General features: G+C 36.7%; 1 protein-coding gene across 1 annotated transcript in view; it reads right to left on the reverse strand.

The window, feature by feature from the left end:
• TMC1 (transmembrane channel like 1) overlaps nt 1-14094 on the reverse strand; it is a 55270-nt gene that overhangs the window by 18080 nt on the left and 23096 nt on the right. Inside the window, exons 5-8 of the mRNA XM_059492670.1 lie at nt 9862-9952; nt 8960-9041; nt 5955-6061; nt 2996-3094 (exon numbers count right to left, since the gene is read on the reverse strand). Of these exons, the coding sequence (XP_059348653.1) occupies nt 2996-3094; nt 5955-6061; nt 8960-9041; nt 9862-9952 (379 nt within the window). The remainder of the gene's footprint in view (nt 1-2995; nt 3095-5954; nt 6062-8959; nt 9042-9861; nt 9953-14094) is intronic.

Below are 14094 nucleotides of genomic sequence, written 5' to 3' on the forward strand. Positions count from 1 at the left end.
CTGCAATTCAAAGCCTCTCTTCTTTTCTAAATATCATAATATGAATTTCCCTCTCTTCTATGGGTCAGACAGATGATTTTTCTAAATTTCAACAGTTCATTATTGACTGTAAGAAATTGCTGGTGTCTGCATGGATCAAATAGTTAAATTTTCCTGGTAATTCTCAGGTTAGTGCAAGAACTGATCTCTTAGAAGAAGGCCAAAAGCAGAGCCTTTACCTGGACAGCTCAGCGCATGCACAACAGTGGCAAACCTCCAGCTGGGTGTAAAAATTCCATGTGCAATATGTAGTATTTCACCGCAAAGTTGGGGGATAAACCATGCATAATTTTGACAGTAATACAGTAATAGGATGGGTTGGTGAATTAAAAAAACATTTTCTACCCTTGTTTTTCAGTTGCCTACTTTCCTTAAAATTAGTAACATCTTTCTCTTTTATTTTTTCAAAACATTCACTTGATTTATTGAAGCTTTTCCTATACATGAAATGAGTCTCAGGCTTATTTGAAAATGAGTCTCAGGCTATTTGAAAAACTTAATTCACAATTCTAAGATGAAAACTAAATATTAATATATGGCACACATAAATATTATTCAAAATATCTTGATCCACATATCTCATTTTTCTTCATCTCTGACTAGATTTGAGAGATGTGCTTATGCATGAGGGATAAAAATATGCTTATCTCTAATAAGGCAAGTATTCTAATGGAGCACATTTCTTGCTAAGTACTAGTAAACCATCTACACCAGTCAGGACACATTCAAATTCAATAGTATGTATATTGCATATTTTTGGTCACCTATAGCATCCTATAATTCCATTTTAGCCCAGGTTTCAATACAGCCTAATGCACTCTGGAAAACCTTTTGGATCCCCAAAATCATTAAAATGCCTTTTTAATCTCTGTGCTCTGCAAGACAGGGGTAATTCCTGCACTGTGTATCATTCAGTTTGTCAATTCCACAGCATTTCAATGTAAGATTAGAAATAACTTCAATTCTGTAGAAGTGTGCATGGAAGATGTCTTTCACTCCTTTCTTGAGCCTAACATAAAAGACTACTGGTGGAATGTGTTATTGCAATAAAACTTGAGACTAATATTTTATGACTGGATTATAATCTGAAAACTACGTGTGCAAATTGAATTCCAAGTAGAATATATCACAATCCAAATATGCTTCCCTTTGCCATGTCAGTAATGTGAATCGAGCACAAGAGAAAGCAGAATGGGCATGTTGAGCGCATATTTTCTTGTCTTAGAGAGTGGTTAGGTGTTATGATCCATTTATAAACAGATGTCTCTGCCCAAAATAAGGTGACCATAAGAGACCATACTCTGAATTCAACAGCACAGATTTTAGTTAATGGTAAGTGTGACAGGGAGAGAGACACAGAGAGAGAGAAAGAAATGGGAGGGAGAGGGTGTAAGAGACAGAGAGAGAGAAAGAGGAATGGAGAGACAGAGAGATTGAGTAGAAAGGTAAAGAGATACCACTATCACCACATGGAGTCATGTGCCACCCTGCCAGTCCTTTTTCACCCTGGTCTTCTCAGTGGAGGAGTCCCAAGATATTCTTCTGTGGTATCCCCTTTATACAGTCCAAGTTCCAAGTGTCCACGAGTTTCGCATAACTTGGGATGGCATGTGGATAAGCACTTGCTTCCTTTCTCACTGTTTGCCACAGTGGGAATTTTTGTCCAGATGCTAACCAAACCTTTACCTCCCTTAGGCCTGCAGCATCTGTGCTCATCTCAGGTTCCATTATGTTGGCTTATCTAGTGGGGACAGTGTTTTCTGCTGCATTTTTTTAATACCCTTACGTAGGGCTTGGAGTTCTTGGATTTTGTTGGAGTTTTGTTTAGGAGAAAATATTGATCAGTGATGTGTGTTCATTTATTTCTAAATCACCTGGTAGCATACAAGTGTTGCTAGCAGATGAAAGGTACTATTTCCTGTGCTGTTTAAAGCACAGAGATGACAAGACACAGATGTCATTGTCTTCAGGGAATATTTGACAATCTGACATGCCTCAAGAATGTTTTTTCCCCTCAATCTTTCAGGGGATCCATCTCTTTCATTGCCTAATTCCATGTTTATTATGTTTGCATTTGCTCCTTTTGTTAACTGCTACACTGTTACTTATTGTATTTTCTTCTTCACACCCGTCAGTTCATTTCTGACAATTATTAAAAACGTTTCCTGTCTTTCCACCATGCCTTCATCCATCTTCTTTGGAACACATTTATTTTACAAGCTTTGTTCTGATATTCTGTATAAAGCTCTTCTAGCCTATTCTCTTGGCAAAATCTTCAAGTTGCTGTAATTCCTTTTTTGTCCAATATTTCCGTGATATTTTTCTTTCTCATTTTATAATTTCAGTATCATTATCTAACTCACTAGCCACATGTTTAGATTTATTTTTACTGTCACTCAAAAACACAACCTCTAGTGCACAAGATTAAATGAAGTTTTAAGAAGTAGTCACTGCAAAATGTTATATACATATGTTTTTAAAAAGAGCTTCCAATGCTTTTTTATCCAAGGAGAATCCATCATTGTCATTGTATGCGATCAAAGGGATAAAATATGTGGAGTTCACTATTATTTTTAATATATTTTCTTTTCTTTTTTCCCTAATTCATATTGCATATTAAAATTCAGAATCTTAGTTATATAAAAGCAGAAGACCAAAGTCACACTTCAGAAATGGAAACCCATTACCCCAGAACGACAAACCAGCTTTGAGATATTTCCCCATGTGTCTTTGGATTGCTACATATACTGAGACATGCTTGTGTATATCAAGCTTCATTATGTGTTTTGTCTGAAAGAAACCTCAATACAGAGAGCTTCTGAAAAAAATATGAAAAATAATTTCCTTGTGAATTATCTCCTGAAATACTTCATATTAAATAACTGAGCATTAAATAATGAAGTAATTGAGAATAAAAGTCATGTGGCTATGCAATATTTGAAGATCATGCACTTACACTAAAATCCCAGAGGGTAGCAAAATTCATAGCAGTTGCTTCTTCAGCTCTTGGGACAGTTTTTCTAGGCAAAGAGCCATATGGCTTACCCATCAAAGCCTGAAACCAAAAAATGACAGTCATTTATATTTTAAAGAAAAATAGCAGCAAAGGAAAGGACAGTAAGCTGTCATTTCTTTGAAAGACTGGTTTTATGTTCCTAAACTCCCTAATGAGAAAAACCTACTTCTACAATTCCTTTCACTGCTCCTCACATTACTGATTGCAACTGTGCTTAGCATATGCATTCAGGGATGTGTTCTAAATTTAAGGTTCCACTAGTATCAATGGATTGCTAACAGTGCCTCTTACATTCAAAGGCAAGAGAGAAGTGCATCCATATTTCTCTAATGAGTGGTGTTTATCTTACAAAGACATGGATTTTATTGGGATATTTCAAATGAAAAGTATGGGAAGATGCTAGGGAATCAGTTTTTGGATTCTGAAATTTTCCTTCCTTTTGCCAAGATGCTTGTTCAGGCACAGTATATCTCCTCCCTATAAGGGGTCCTTTCAAGGTTCACCCTGAAAACTATTGGACATTTATTCTGTTTTGGCTTCTAAGGAAGATCACAAAATGATGATGCAAGTATATGCTGAGTTGAAGTGGACCCACAAAGATTATCAAGTCTAACTCCTGGCCCTGCAAAAGATCATCTCAAAGAGTCACATCATGTGCCTGAAAGTATTTTCCAAAAACTTATTGAATCCTGTGTATTGGAGCTGTGACCATTTCTATGGGGAGCCTGTTCCAGTGCCCAGCCATCCTCTGGATGAAGAATCTTTTTCTGATATGTAACCTAAATCTCACCTGACACAACTTCAGGCCATTCCCAAGGGCCCTGTCACTGTCACCACAGAGCAGTGCTGCCCCTCCTCTTCCCCTCATGAGGAAGTCGTAGATTGCGATGAAGTCTCTCCTTAATCTTTTCTTCTTCAGGCTGAGCTCACCAAGTGACTTCAGCTGCTTCTCATACAGCTTCTCCTGGCGCCCTTCGTGATCCTTTGGGTACTCTCCAACAGCTCAATGTCTGTTTTATATTATTGCACCCAAAACTGCCCCCAGCACTCGAGGTGAGGCTGCCCCAGAGCAGAGCAGGACAATCTCCTCCCTTGCCTGGTTGGCCATTCTGTGCCTGATGCCCCCAGGACACGCTTGGCCCTCCTGGCTGCCAGGGCACTGCTGGCTCATGTTCAACTTGTCACTGACCAGGAAACCCAGGTCCCTTTCCATGGTGCTGCTTTCTGGCATCTCATTCCCCAGTCTGACCATGCATGCAGGTTTGCCCCACCCCAGTGCAGAATCCAGCACTTTCCCTTGTTGGACTTCAAATGGTTGGTGATTTCTCGTTTCAGTAATTTGCTGAGATCTCCCTGCAGGGCTTCTCTGCCTTCAAGGGAGTCAACAGGTCTTCTCAGTTTTGGATCATCTGTGAACTTGCTTAGTATCCCTTCTACTCCTAAGTTCATTAAGGAGATGTTGAAGATCAGAGGGCCAAGAATGCAGCCCTGTGGAACCCCACTGGTGACAGGTCACCTGTCTGATGTCCCCCCATTCACTATCACCCTTTGTGTCAAACCCCTGAGCCAGTTGCTCACCCACTCCATGATGTGTTTATCCAGCTGTGTGCTGCACACTTTATCCTAGAGGGAAAGACACTATTGAAAGCTTTTCTGAAGTCCAAAAAGAGTGCATCCACTGGCTTCCCTTGATCACCTGGCTGAGTTACTTTTTCATAAAAGGATCATCATTTTGAAGAGCAGGACTTTCCTCTTATGAAGCCGTGTTGGCATTGAACAGCCACGTTGTTCTTCAGGTGTTTTTCAATACCTCACAGATAAAAACTTCCCCTTAACTTTACCAGGCGCTGAAGTGAGACTGACAGGCCTGTATTTTTCAGGGTTCTCCTTCTTGCCCTTCTTGAAAATCGGAACACTTGCCAGCATTCAGTCAGCTAGGACATCTCCTAATTCCCAAAACCACTCAAAAATCATTGAGAGATGTTTTTGCAATGACATCAGATCATGAATCCCATCAAACCCTATAGATTGGTAGACATCTACCTGGAGGGATCATGCTACTGAAATGCTGGGCCAGGAAGTTGTTGGAAATTCCTATCTCTTTCTTATCTGCCTTCTACAAAATGAGAAAAATAAGAGGAATATGGGATATTAAAATCTGGGAGATGGCACAATAATTTTACTTCCATAAAAGCCCTGCTTTTAGAAGGGCAAAATGATGGTTCAAAGAAACCATCTTTGAATTTCTTTGGAAGTATTACAAAGAATAGGAAGTATTACATTTCATAGAAGTAATTTATGTCTGAGTCCAATATCTGCTCTATGTACCACTCTTAAAAGAGATGTTGCACAGTGTGAAATATGAGAGGTCTCTCATGACTTTATAACCCTGTTGTGCCTTACCAACATGTGAGTGTTACATCTGGAAGGATCCTCTAAGCCTCATGAGGATGCATCTTTCTATTGCAATTCACATTTAGACAAAATAGTCCCCCTCAAGTTTTCTTAGTCTCAGTTCCTCTACTTTGTTATGCACAGAACCACCAAAACCAAACAACCAAACAAAAAAACAAATAAACAAACAAACAAACAAACAAATCCACTTCCCCAGACAGCAAAGAACCCCCATATCTATGTCATCCCAGACTTCAAAAACCATTTCAGAAGACAACTCTAAATATATTTTTACATTTTCCCATCCTGTTTAATTCAAGACATCTCTCTGTAGAGACAACTGTCCACAAAGGAAGCCCTTTTTTACAGGCTTAGTAAAGTCTAATTCTTGCAAATGGAGCATAAAGAGACTAAAAACATTTTAAAAGCTGCAGCCCTATAAAATCTCACTGCAAAGATAGAAAGCCTTATGGCAATCCTTAAAGACAATTTAAAAGACTCCCACCTCAGGCACCATTACAAGACCACAGGTCAATCCAAAGAGAATCATATTTATTCCATACATCCAACGCAAGAATATGAAATAAGATGCTACTGATGAGCCAAAATGACCTGTGAAAACATGAGATGAGATTAAAAGGCAGATAAGCTGGTCTTTTGAAGTTATTTTATCTAAGGATGCACAAAACTTATTAAAAAAAAGTAAAATCGAGAGAGGGTTTTACACATTTGATGGATTCAAATTTAAATTAATTTGAAATTCTAATTAATTCTAAATTTAATTTATTTTAATTTTTTCTTTATTACCATACTTCTAATAAATTTTTGCATATTGCATACTAGATGTCCTGATATGGCTGAAAAAACAAGAACAAAAATATAAAACTATAGTTAAATAGACTTTCTAGGGTCATATAAAAGCTGTGATGCTTGCTATTATTAAGTAATCTCTAGAAGTATCTTTCAGTTTTTATTTTTTTCCTGTCTGATGTGGATTTTAAGCATTCTTGACATGCTAAATCAGAACCAGCCCAGTTTTAATGGGAAGCAGTGCAGAATTAGCCAGCAAGGTAAGTCTTTCCAAGATGATAAAACACTTGTCAGTGCTGTTATAAGAGTGCTGACCAGATTTTTTTCACTAGAGATTAAAAACTTTATCTGCAAGTGTTACTACCCTTTCCTTCTCTTATCTTCTGTTTATGTGCTCCATCTGTAGCCAGGTGTGCAGGCAGTCCCATCTCTAGGTGAAGTATTTGACCTGAGACACCCCTGACCCAGACCTGTGCACAGATTACAGGCTGGGGGGGAAGTACTGAGAACCAAAAGCCTGTTTTTACCCATGCTCTGCAAGTCAGGCCAAATAAAAATAAAAGCTCAGATTCAACCCCAGCTTGCTTTAACACAGTTATGCTGACTACAGGAGAGCTGTCAGTTAGAAAAGTACTAGGTTTCAGTTCCATTACCATTCATTTTCACAGGAAAAATTGACCTTTCAATAGGTTTTTCATACAGTCTAGTTTGGCAGCATGGAGCACACTGATAGCAAATGAAAAGTAAATCTCTCTGTTCAGAAACACTTATTTATATCATTATTTCCAAACTCTTTTTCAGACATGTAACACATCCTTTCAGTCTGTAATATGAAATTAATATATCTTGTGTTAATTGGGATGCATATATTCATATATGCTTATATTACTTTAACAGCTCAGTTGGTAGACAATTTAATACACTTAAATAGGTACAATCCCAAAATATAAAAAGAGGCTAACTAAGAGACATTTATCACAGCTGTAGGAAGGAGCAAGCCATTCTGTCAAGGATTTCAGTATTTTGAATCTGCTTTATTCACGGTTCAGAATTAAACCATCATATTGTAATTTTGTGTGAAGTGGCCAATCTCAGCAGTGACCAACATATTGGGAAGTCTGGGGAAAGGTATAAATCAAGAGACTTTGAGATAGCCTATCTGGTTGTGAGATGCAGATTACCCAATTATAACCAAACTATAGCCCTTGGGGTATATTATTGACTCAAAAAATACAGTGCAGGAAATGATGGAAATTTCTGATTTCAGGTTACTTTTGTAGACCTCTCCATGCCCCATTATTTCTTGCGCTCAAATCCTAATATCTCTATTGTATTGGGAATACCTTCTTTTCATGCACTGAGTTACAGTACTTGTATCAGTTACCCTGATGAAACCTCTGCTATGCATCCATTTGGAACATTTACAGTGAGGTAATGGGTTGGAGTACCTGCATCAGTATAGTTACTGCGAGCCAATGCAGAGACCACTCGTGTGCTTTATTCTTTTTCACCAATCAGGCAAGAAAAGACACCGCTGGTAAGTAAAAAGCTTAACTATGGATGAGGACAATTTAGCCATGACTGCCCTCAGCTGCATTTTCAGAGCGGGCAGGTCCCAACAGGGGCCTGCAACAGGGAACACAGAAAATATCACAAATGGACTGCACTAGCTGTGAACAAAACCAGCCCAAGTTTCACCAGTATTTTTAATCCACTCTAAGGTGCAAGATGTTCTGTGTATGAACGAAATAGTTCTAAGTAGTCTTTAGCCATCATTTTCTGCACCCACAGTCTCACCACACAAGGAATTGGCATGAAGATTGGTGTGCATTTTATAAATTTCATCAGTGGAATAGGAGTTGCCCTGTCCCAACAGCCTGTCCCAACACAGGTCTGTGTGATTCCCATAAAGTCCTTTTGCACAGATAATACTGAATATCTGTTCTGTAAAGAAAAGAAGCATTTGTATTTTTTAAATATAAATATTTCATACATGAATCAACTTCTCCTCTAAACATCAAAGCTGCAGCATCAGATTCACCTATTGTCCGCATAAGGATACAGCACAGCTTGATGCCCTTGGTTCTGAAACCAGTCTCCCTGTTCTAGAAGGGACTTGCATCTTGAAGAAGGGAGCCTACCATTCATCACTGGAACTTCAACACAAAACTGAATCGTGACAGACCCCTACTCTCAAATACACCCATAGTACTAACTAGACTGCCTCATCCATATATGAGGCATCCAAGACCAATATTGCACTCTCTGTGTTTTATTATGTGCCTTACAATGAGAGAAAGACAACTTACATGAAGCTCAAGATAATGAAAAAAAGCAGCAGAAATAATTGAAATATTTGCAGTATAGCCTATATAGTATAATTTGTAAAAAATAAATACAAACAAAATTAAGTGAAGGTGAATAAAGTGAATGGCTAAATCCCAATTAAACTTTTCTAGGATTAATTTCAACACTGGCTCTTTAACTGCTACCTATATAGTGACAATTTTAATCTGTAAACTGACACCCTCTGAAGAGAATTTTCAACTAGTTATACTATCAAGCTTAATAAATATTAGTGAAAAAATAAATACTCATTGATTTTAGACTATACATTGAATACAGATGCATATACTAAAAAAAATTATCATTTGGCAGACATCAGAAATATCATGCTAGATCCTATTCTTACTTACTTACTTTCAATCTCCTTAATTTTCATTTCCCAGGGTATGCAGGCTGTCTTAAAATTTTCAAAATCTCTTTGAAATTTCATCCATTTCTGGAAAGAGTCACAGGGAAAAAAAAAAAAAAAAAAAAAAAAAAAAAAAAAAAAAAAAAAAAAAACCAACAAAAACAGAAACCTCAGCATCATCTCAGTGGCCAGATGCTTGGTTCTTCTTGAGCTAATGTAACCCCTTAATCATCCACAAAATCCATTGGCAGAATCCACAAAGTAATTGTTTGTGAAGAGCCATCTCCTTTTGTTTATTTTAATGGCTTCTACTGGATTTGTGTGAAGCTCCTATTTCTACCACAAGAAGAATTATTACCTAATCACTTCCTTTCATGCCAATTTTTTCTTTTTCTTTTTCTTTTTCTTTTTCTTTTTCTTTTTCTTTTTCTTTTTCTTTTTCTTTTTCTTTTTCTTTTTCTTTTTCTTTTTCTTTTTCTTTTTCTTTTTCTTTTTCTTTTTCTTTTTCTTTTTCTTTTTTTCTTTTTCTTTTTTTCTTTTATTTTCTCTTTTTTTCTTCTCTTTCTCTTTTTCTTTGTCTTTTACAGAGGGCTGTCTCAAGGGAAAAACTGAACTTTGGATTCAGTCCACACAAATACCCAATCCACACCAAGACAAATTAGCTTTCACAAGATACAGAACCCTTGCAAACTCCTGTAAAACAGCTGATTTTTGTTTTGATGACAAGTTTCAAAAATCAAACCATAAGCTTTCATTAGAAATATTTTCATGCAAGAGCAGTGAAAATAAAAGTTAAAAATACATAGAGAGACAAGGAATGCTACTGTGGAAGATGACTACCCATGGCAATAATCTCCAGAAGGCTTCCCATCAGCTTTACAGGAAGTTAGTAAAACAATCAGTGTACCTTCATCATCATCACTTTGTATGCATAGAATTTTTTTCCTTTTCCTTTTCCAAGCGCACCTTCAAACTTCTCAACAAAAAGCTGTGCTTCCCTGGAAAATGAAGGCAAAAGAGAGATATAGATTATGTTATAGTAAATTTTATATTGTCTCTATCATATTAATGTTATCCTTTTGCTCCTCATAAAATCTTGTTAACTTAGTAAAGTTTGAAGCTAAAAACTCTGCATTTTTGTATTTTGCAGCAGACTCTATATGTAATGTATATGTAATGCAAAAATACAAGCAACTTCATTCACTTGATCTGATACAAACATATTTGGAGCTCTCAGATTTGCCTATGTCCAGTCACGGTTACCAAATATGTTTAATCACAGTAAGTCAGTAAACTGGCTTTTGCAGTTCAGCTACTGCCCATTTATGTGATGCACAAACAGTTATTCCTGTTATTCTGACAGTTATTTCAAAAGAAGAAAGAAGCATCTTCATAAGACACTGTGGATCCTTGGCTGTGATCACCTTTCTTGCTTTCTGAAATCCTTTGCTTTTTCCTGCTCTTCTAATTTCTTCCTTGTTCTCTTCTTTGATAGTGAATAAAAGTCCATAATCATTTTAATTACCAACATTCTATCTCTTTTGTGTCTTAGTCATACTCTGGATACCTCTGACCCTCTCCCCTCTGTTTTCTCAGCTTAGGATGCATTCCCAGGGAGACAGATGTGTACACTAGAGTTTTGGTTCCCTTTGCCCACCCTTCTCAGTACTACATTTGATTTAGCCCTTCTGAATTTCTGTATGTATCTTCTCTAGCTGTACCATTCCCAGAGTAATTGCTTTCAAACAGAGCTTCACTGGTCCCCAAAGGGCTAAAATTTTGCCTATGGAGATATAATTTAAATAATATAAAGATGAAAGGAAGAATTTTAAACTCTTTTTAAAATGCATAAAGTCCATGGATTAAAACAATAAAGAGATGAGTTTCAGTGCATTTTAATGTTTCCTCTACTTAATCCAATTTCCATGTATGACTTTCCACTATGTTTCTCCTGAGAAAATATGCTCTAAAGGCTAAATGTCCCAAACCACTGGAAAACAGACTAAGGATTCTTAACTCTCAGTGTACACACAATGCTGTAAACTGTTTTGTTGTCACACTGTATAACTTCAAAGCTTTCTATATTATGTTTATTATTATTATATTGTATTGTACAAAGCATCTAGAAGAAGGTAGACTATTGGGAAAATACTAATTGTAATGCATATTGATGTTGATGCACTTTTCTTTCTTTCCAGAACTGCTACCTATAAGCTTACCAAGTGAAATTAATTATCATGCTTATATTTTCTGCTCATATATTTTGTACAAGGAAGGAAAAACATAGTTTTAAACAGCAAAATCTGGCAGCGTTAATGACAGTATAGCAGTGTAGTTGAGATACAAGAGAAATAAAATTATGTGAGAAGAAGGCCATTAGCCATGACATAACTTTTCTAATTCAATGGTTAAAAATCTCAACATCTCTAAAAGTAGCTGTGTGCTTTTAGTAACTGCAAATGCTTAGGGTAACCTTCAGTCTGAAGATCTATCAAAGATTTTCACAACTTAGACATCCACTGCAACACAGTTGCTTTAACTTGCAGTACCAAAGCTAAGCACACATAAGTGCAAAATTGAGTTATTGAATTTAATTTTCAGTTATTGAGAGCTGTCCTTATTAGAGAGTCCTCTGAGAACTCTCCCCTTCCAAGTGCTTTCACCCAAACCCTTTTGGTGAAACATCAGGGCCAGTATAAGTTCACCTGGCCTTCTCAGGACTACTGCATGCATTTTCCAACATTTGAAATTATGAATGCTAATCTAACCACCTTTTTTTTTTTTCTCTCTATAGCAAAAGTAAAGCAAAGATTCAGATTGGAAAAGATAAAAATACACAGCCACCCCCACAGCCACAGAGCCCACCTATCGATCACATCAAACATGTTTCTTGAGGATCAAGTCAGTATACTTTTGAGGGTGTCGATCCTTTATTTCCAATCCTGTTGTTCTAGATCACATTTGCATTCTGGATTGTTAAATCTGATCTTTCTGTATTTACCTAGTACTGACACTGATTGAGGATTCTTTATTTTCCAAGCCACTCTGAGTCCTTTACAACATACTGCTTACATATCATTTTTTCATTTTGATTCTCAGAAAAATAATTACATTTCAGCCCTTCCAAGTGAGTAGCAGAAAACAGATTAATTCTGCTTCAGGAAACCTGTGTCCAAGGGTCACCTTTAAAACCAAGCCTCAGGATCCGAAATCTTAATGCTTTGTCAACAGATATAAGGGCATCCTGACAGCAGATGGCAGTTTCCTCCTAAATTCAGTAGACAGGGCAGGAACAGTGCCATAAAAGCAGGAAGACTCAGTAAACTGCATACCTACCAATCTCCCTGGCCAGCATACTATATTCTACTATCACTTCTATCACTGCGTAATTCAGGTTTGTTCATGAAAATTTTCTGAAATCAAAACATACAGAGTAGAAAACTTGTGTTTTCAGTCACTAATTATGTTATGTTGCAGAATATGAAATTTTCAAATTTTAAGTCGGGTTTTTTTTCAGAGTGAAGCAATAAGTTAGAAATTTAAGAACATAATGTGAAAACGGCAATAAATACATTTAAAAATCCTTGATAGCGATAGCATATATGAGTACTTTTTACATCTATAGGTGAAACACTCAAGCTCTCCACAAACTTGTTCTGATATAAAATAAAGCTAAGGCAAAAGGAAGGAATTTTCCACTATCAAATTCCTAAAAACAAAATTCTCTTAAACCCCTTTTTGAATTGTTTTAAATTAATTCTGTAAGATTTTCTACTAGAACTAGTTTTTCTTATCCTCATCTGCCTCCTGGACCCCTATCAAACAATCTTTCAAGTGTAATCAGTATTTAAGCTTTTTCTTCAGGACAAACCAAGAAATTGCTTTTTGGAGGTGGTGATCTGGACTATAGATCTTACGCTGATGATGCTCTTGAATGCTTCCCTGGATTCTGCTTTGCCAGTGGCTGAAACTTCGTCTCTTCTTGCACCCCATCATTCCTAAGTGTTTTATAACATTATTTTCACTGATTTTCATTTGGTTTCTCTGCATTGGATTTAGTTCATCATTGCATCACAAACAACCATTTCTTACTGAGTGGTTTCAAGTGCAGTCAACTAAGTTGCACAAGAAAGACTGGACCAAGAAAACTGTTGGATGTGCATGTGCACAATATTTATGAAGATATTTTCATGTTTCATCATGGAAGCATGAAGCAACTTTCACTTTCACTTTCTTAGTAAATTGCTTTCCCATAGTAAAAAGTTTATTGTATAATTGCTAAGTCCAAATGGTGGACTTGCAGTAGCATTTTCATTTTCATTTACTCTGGTCTACTAACAACACACTTTAATTATTTTTTTTAATTAATAGTATTGCTGGCATTAATGCATTGACCATTAATGCACACAGATCATGACAAGAAGATATTTCAAACATGCATTTAAAATGGCAGCAAAAATGTTTCCAATTCTTGTGAAGTAATGGCCAAAATCATCACATAGTTAATAATCACCACATAATTAATAAAAGAGTAGCACATGCTATATGGCCAAAAGAGAACAGAGTGAAAAGAGTTAAATCCATCTGTCATCCAGTTGCAGCAGTGTTCCCCAGGGCTCAGTACTGAGGACAATCCTGCTCTATTGATGGTCCAGAGGAGGGGATCAAGGGCACCCTCAGCCAGTTTCTCTCCTCAAAGGAGGTTGTGGTGAAGAGGGAATCAGTCTTTTCTTCCAGATACAAGAAACAGGACAAGAAACAATCTCGAATGGTTTCAGAGGATGTTTAGATTGGATATATATAAGTTTCTTCACCAAAAGTTGTCAAGCATTGAAACAGGCTGCCCAGGTAAGTGGTTGAATCACCATCCCTGGAGGTTTTGAAAAAATGTGTAAATGTCATGGTGAGGGACTTGGACTAGAGATGGACTTGACAGTGCTGTCTGTGTTAATGGCTAGGCTTGATAGTCATAAGGCTCTTTTCCAATCTAAATTGTTTTGTATTATTGTTATGAAATTGAAAAAATACTTTAAAAAAATAGAAATTACTTTGTAAAAGAATAGTGGAAGTATTTTTTTCACTGTTGGAATAAAAGAAATCAAGTTACCTTTGATATCTTACAAGCATATCTTACATTTTC

This window comes from Ammospiza nelsoni, chromosome Z (assembly GCF_027579445.1).
Source record: "Ammospiza nelsoni isolate bAmmNel1 chromosome Z, bAmmNel1.pri, whole genome shotgun sequence".
In the NCBI taxonomy this organism is placed as follows: domain Eukaryota; kingdom Metazoa; phylum Chordata; class Aves; order Passeriformes; family Passerellidae; genus Ammospiza; species Ammospiza nelsoni.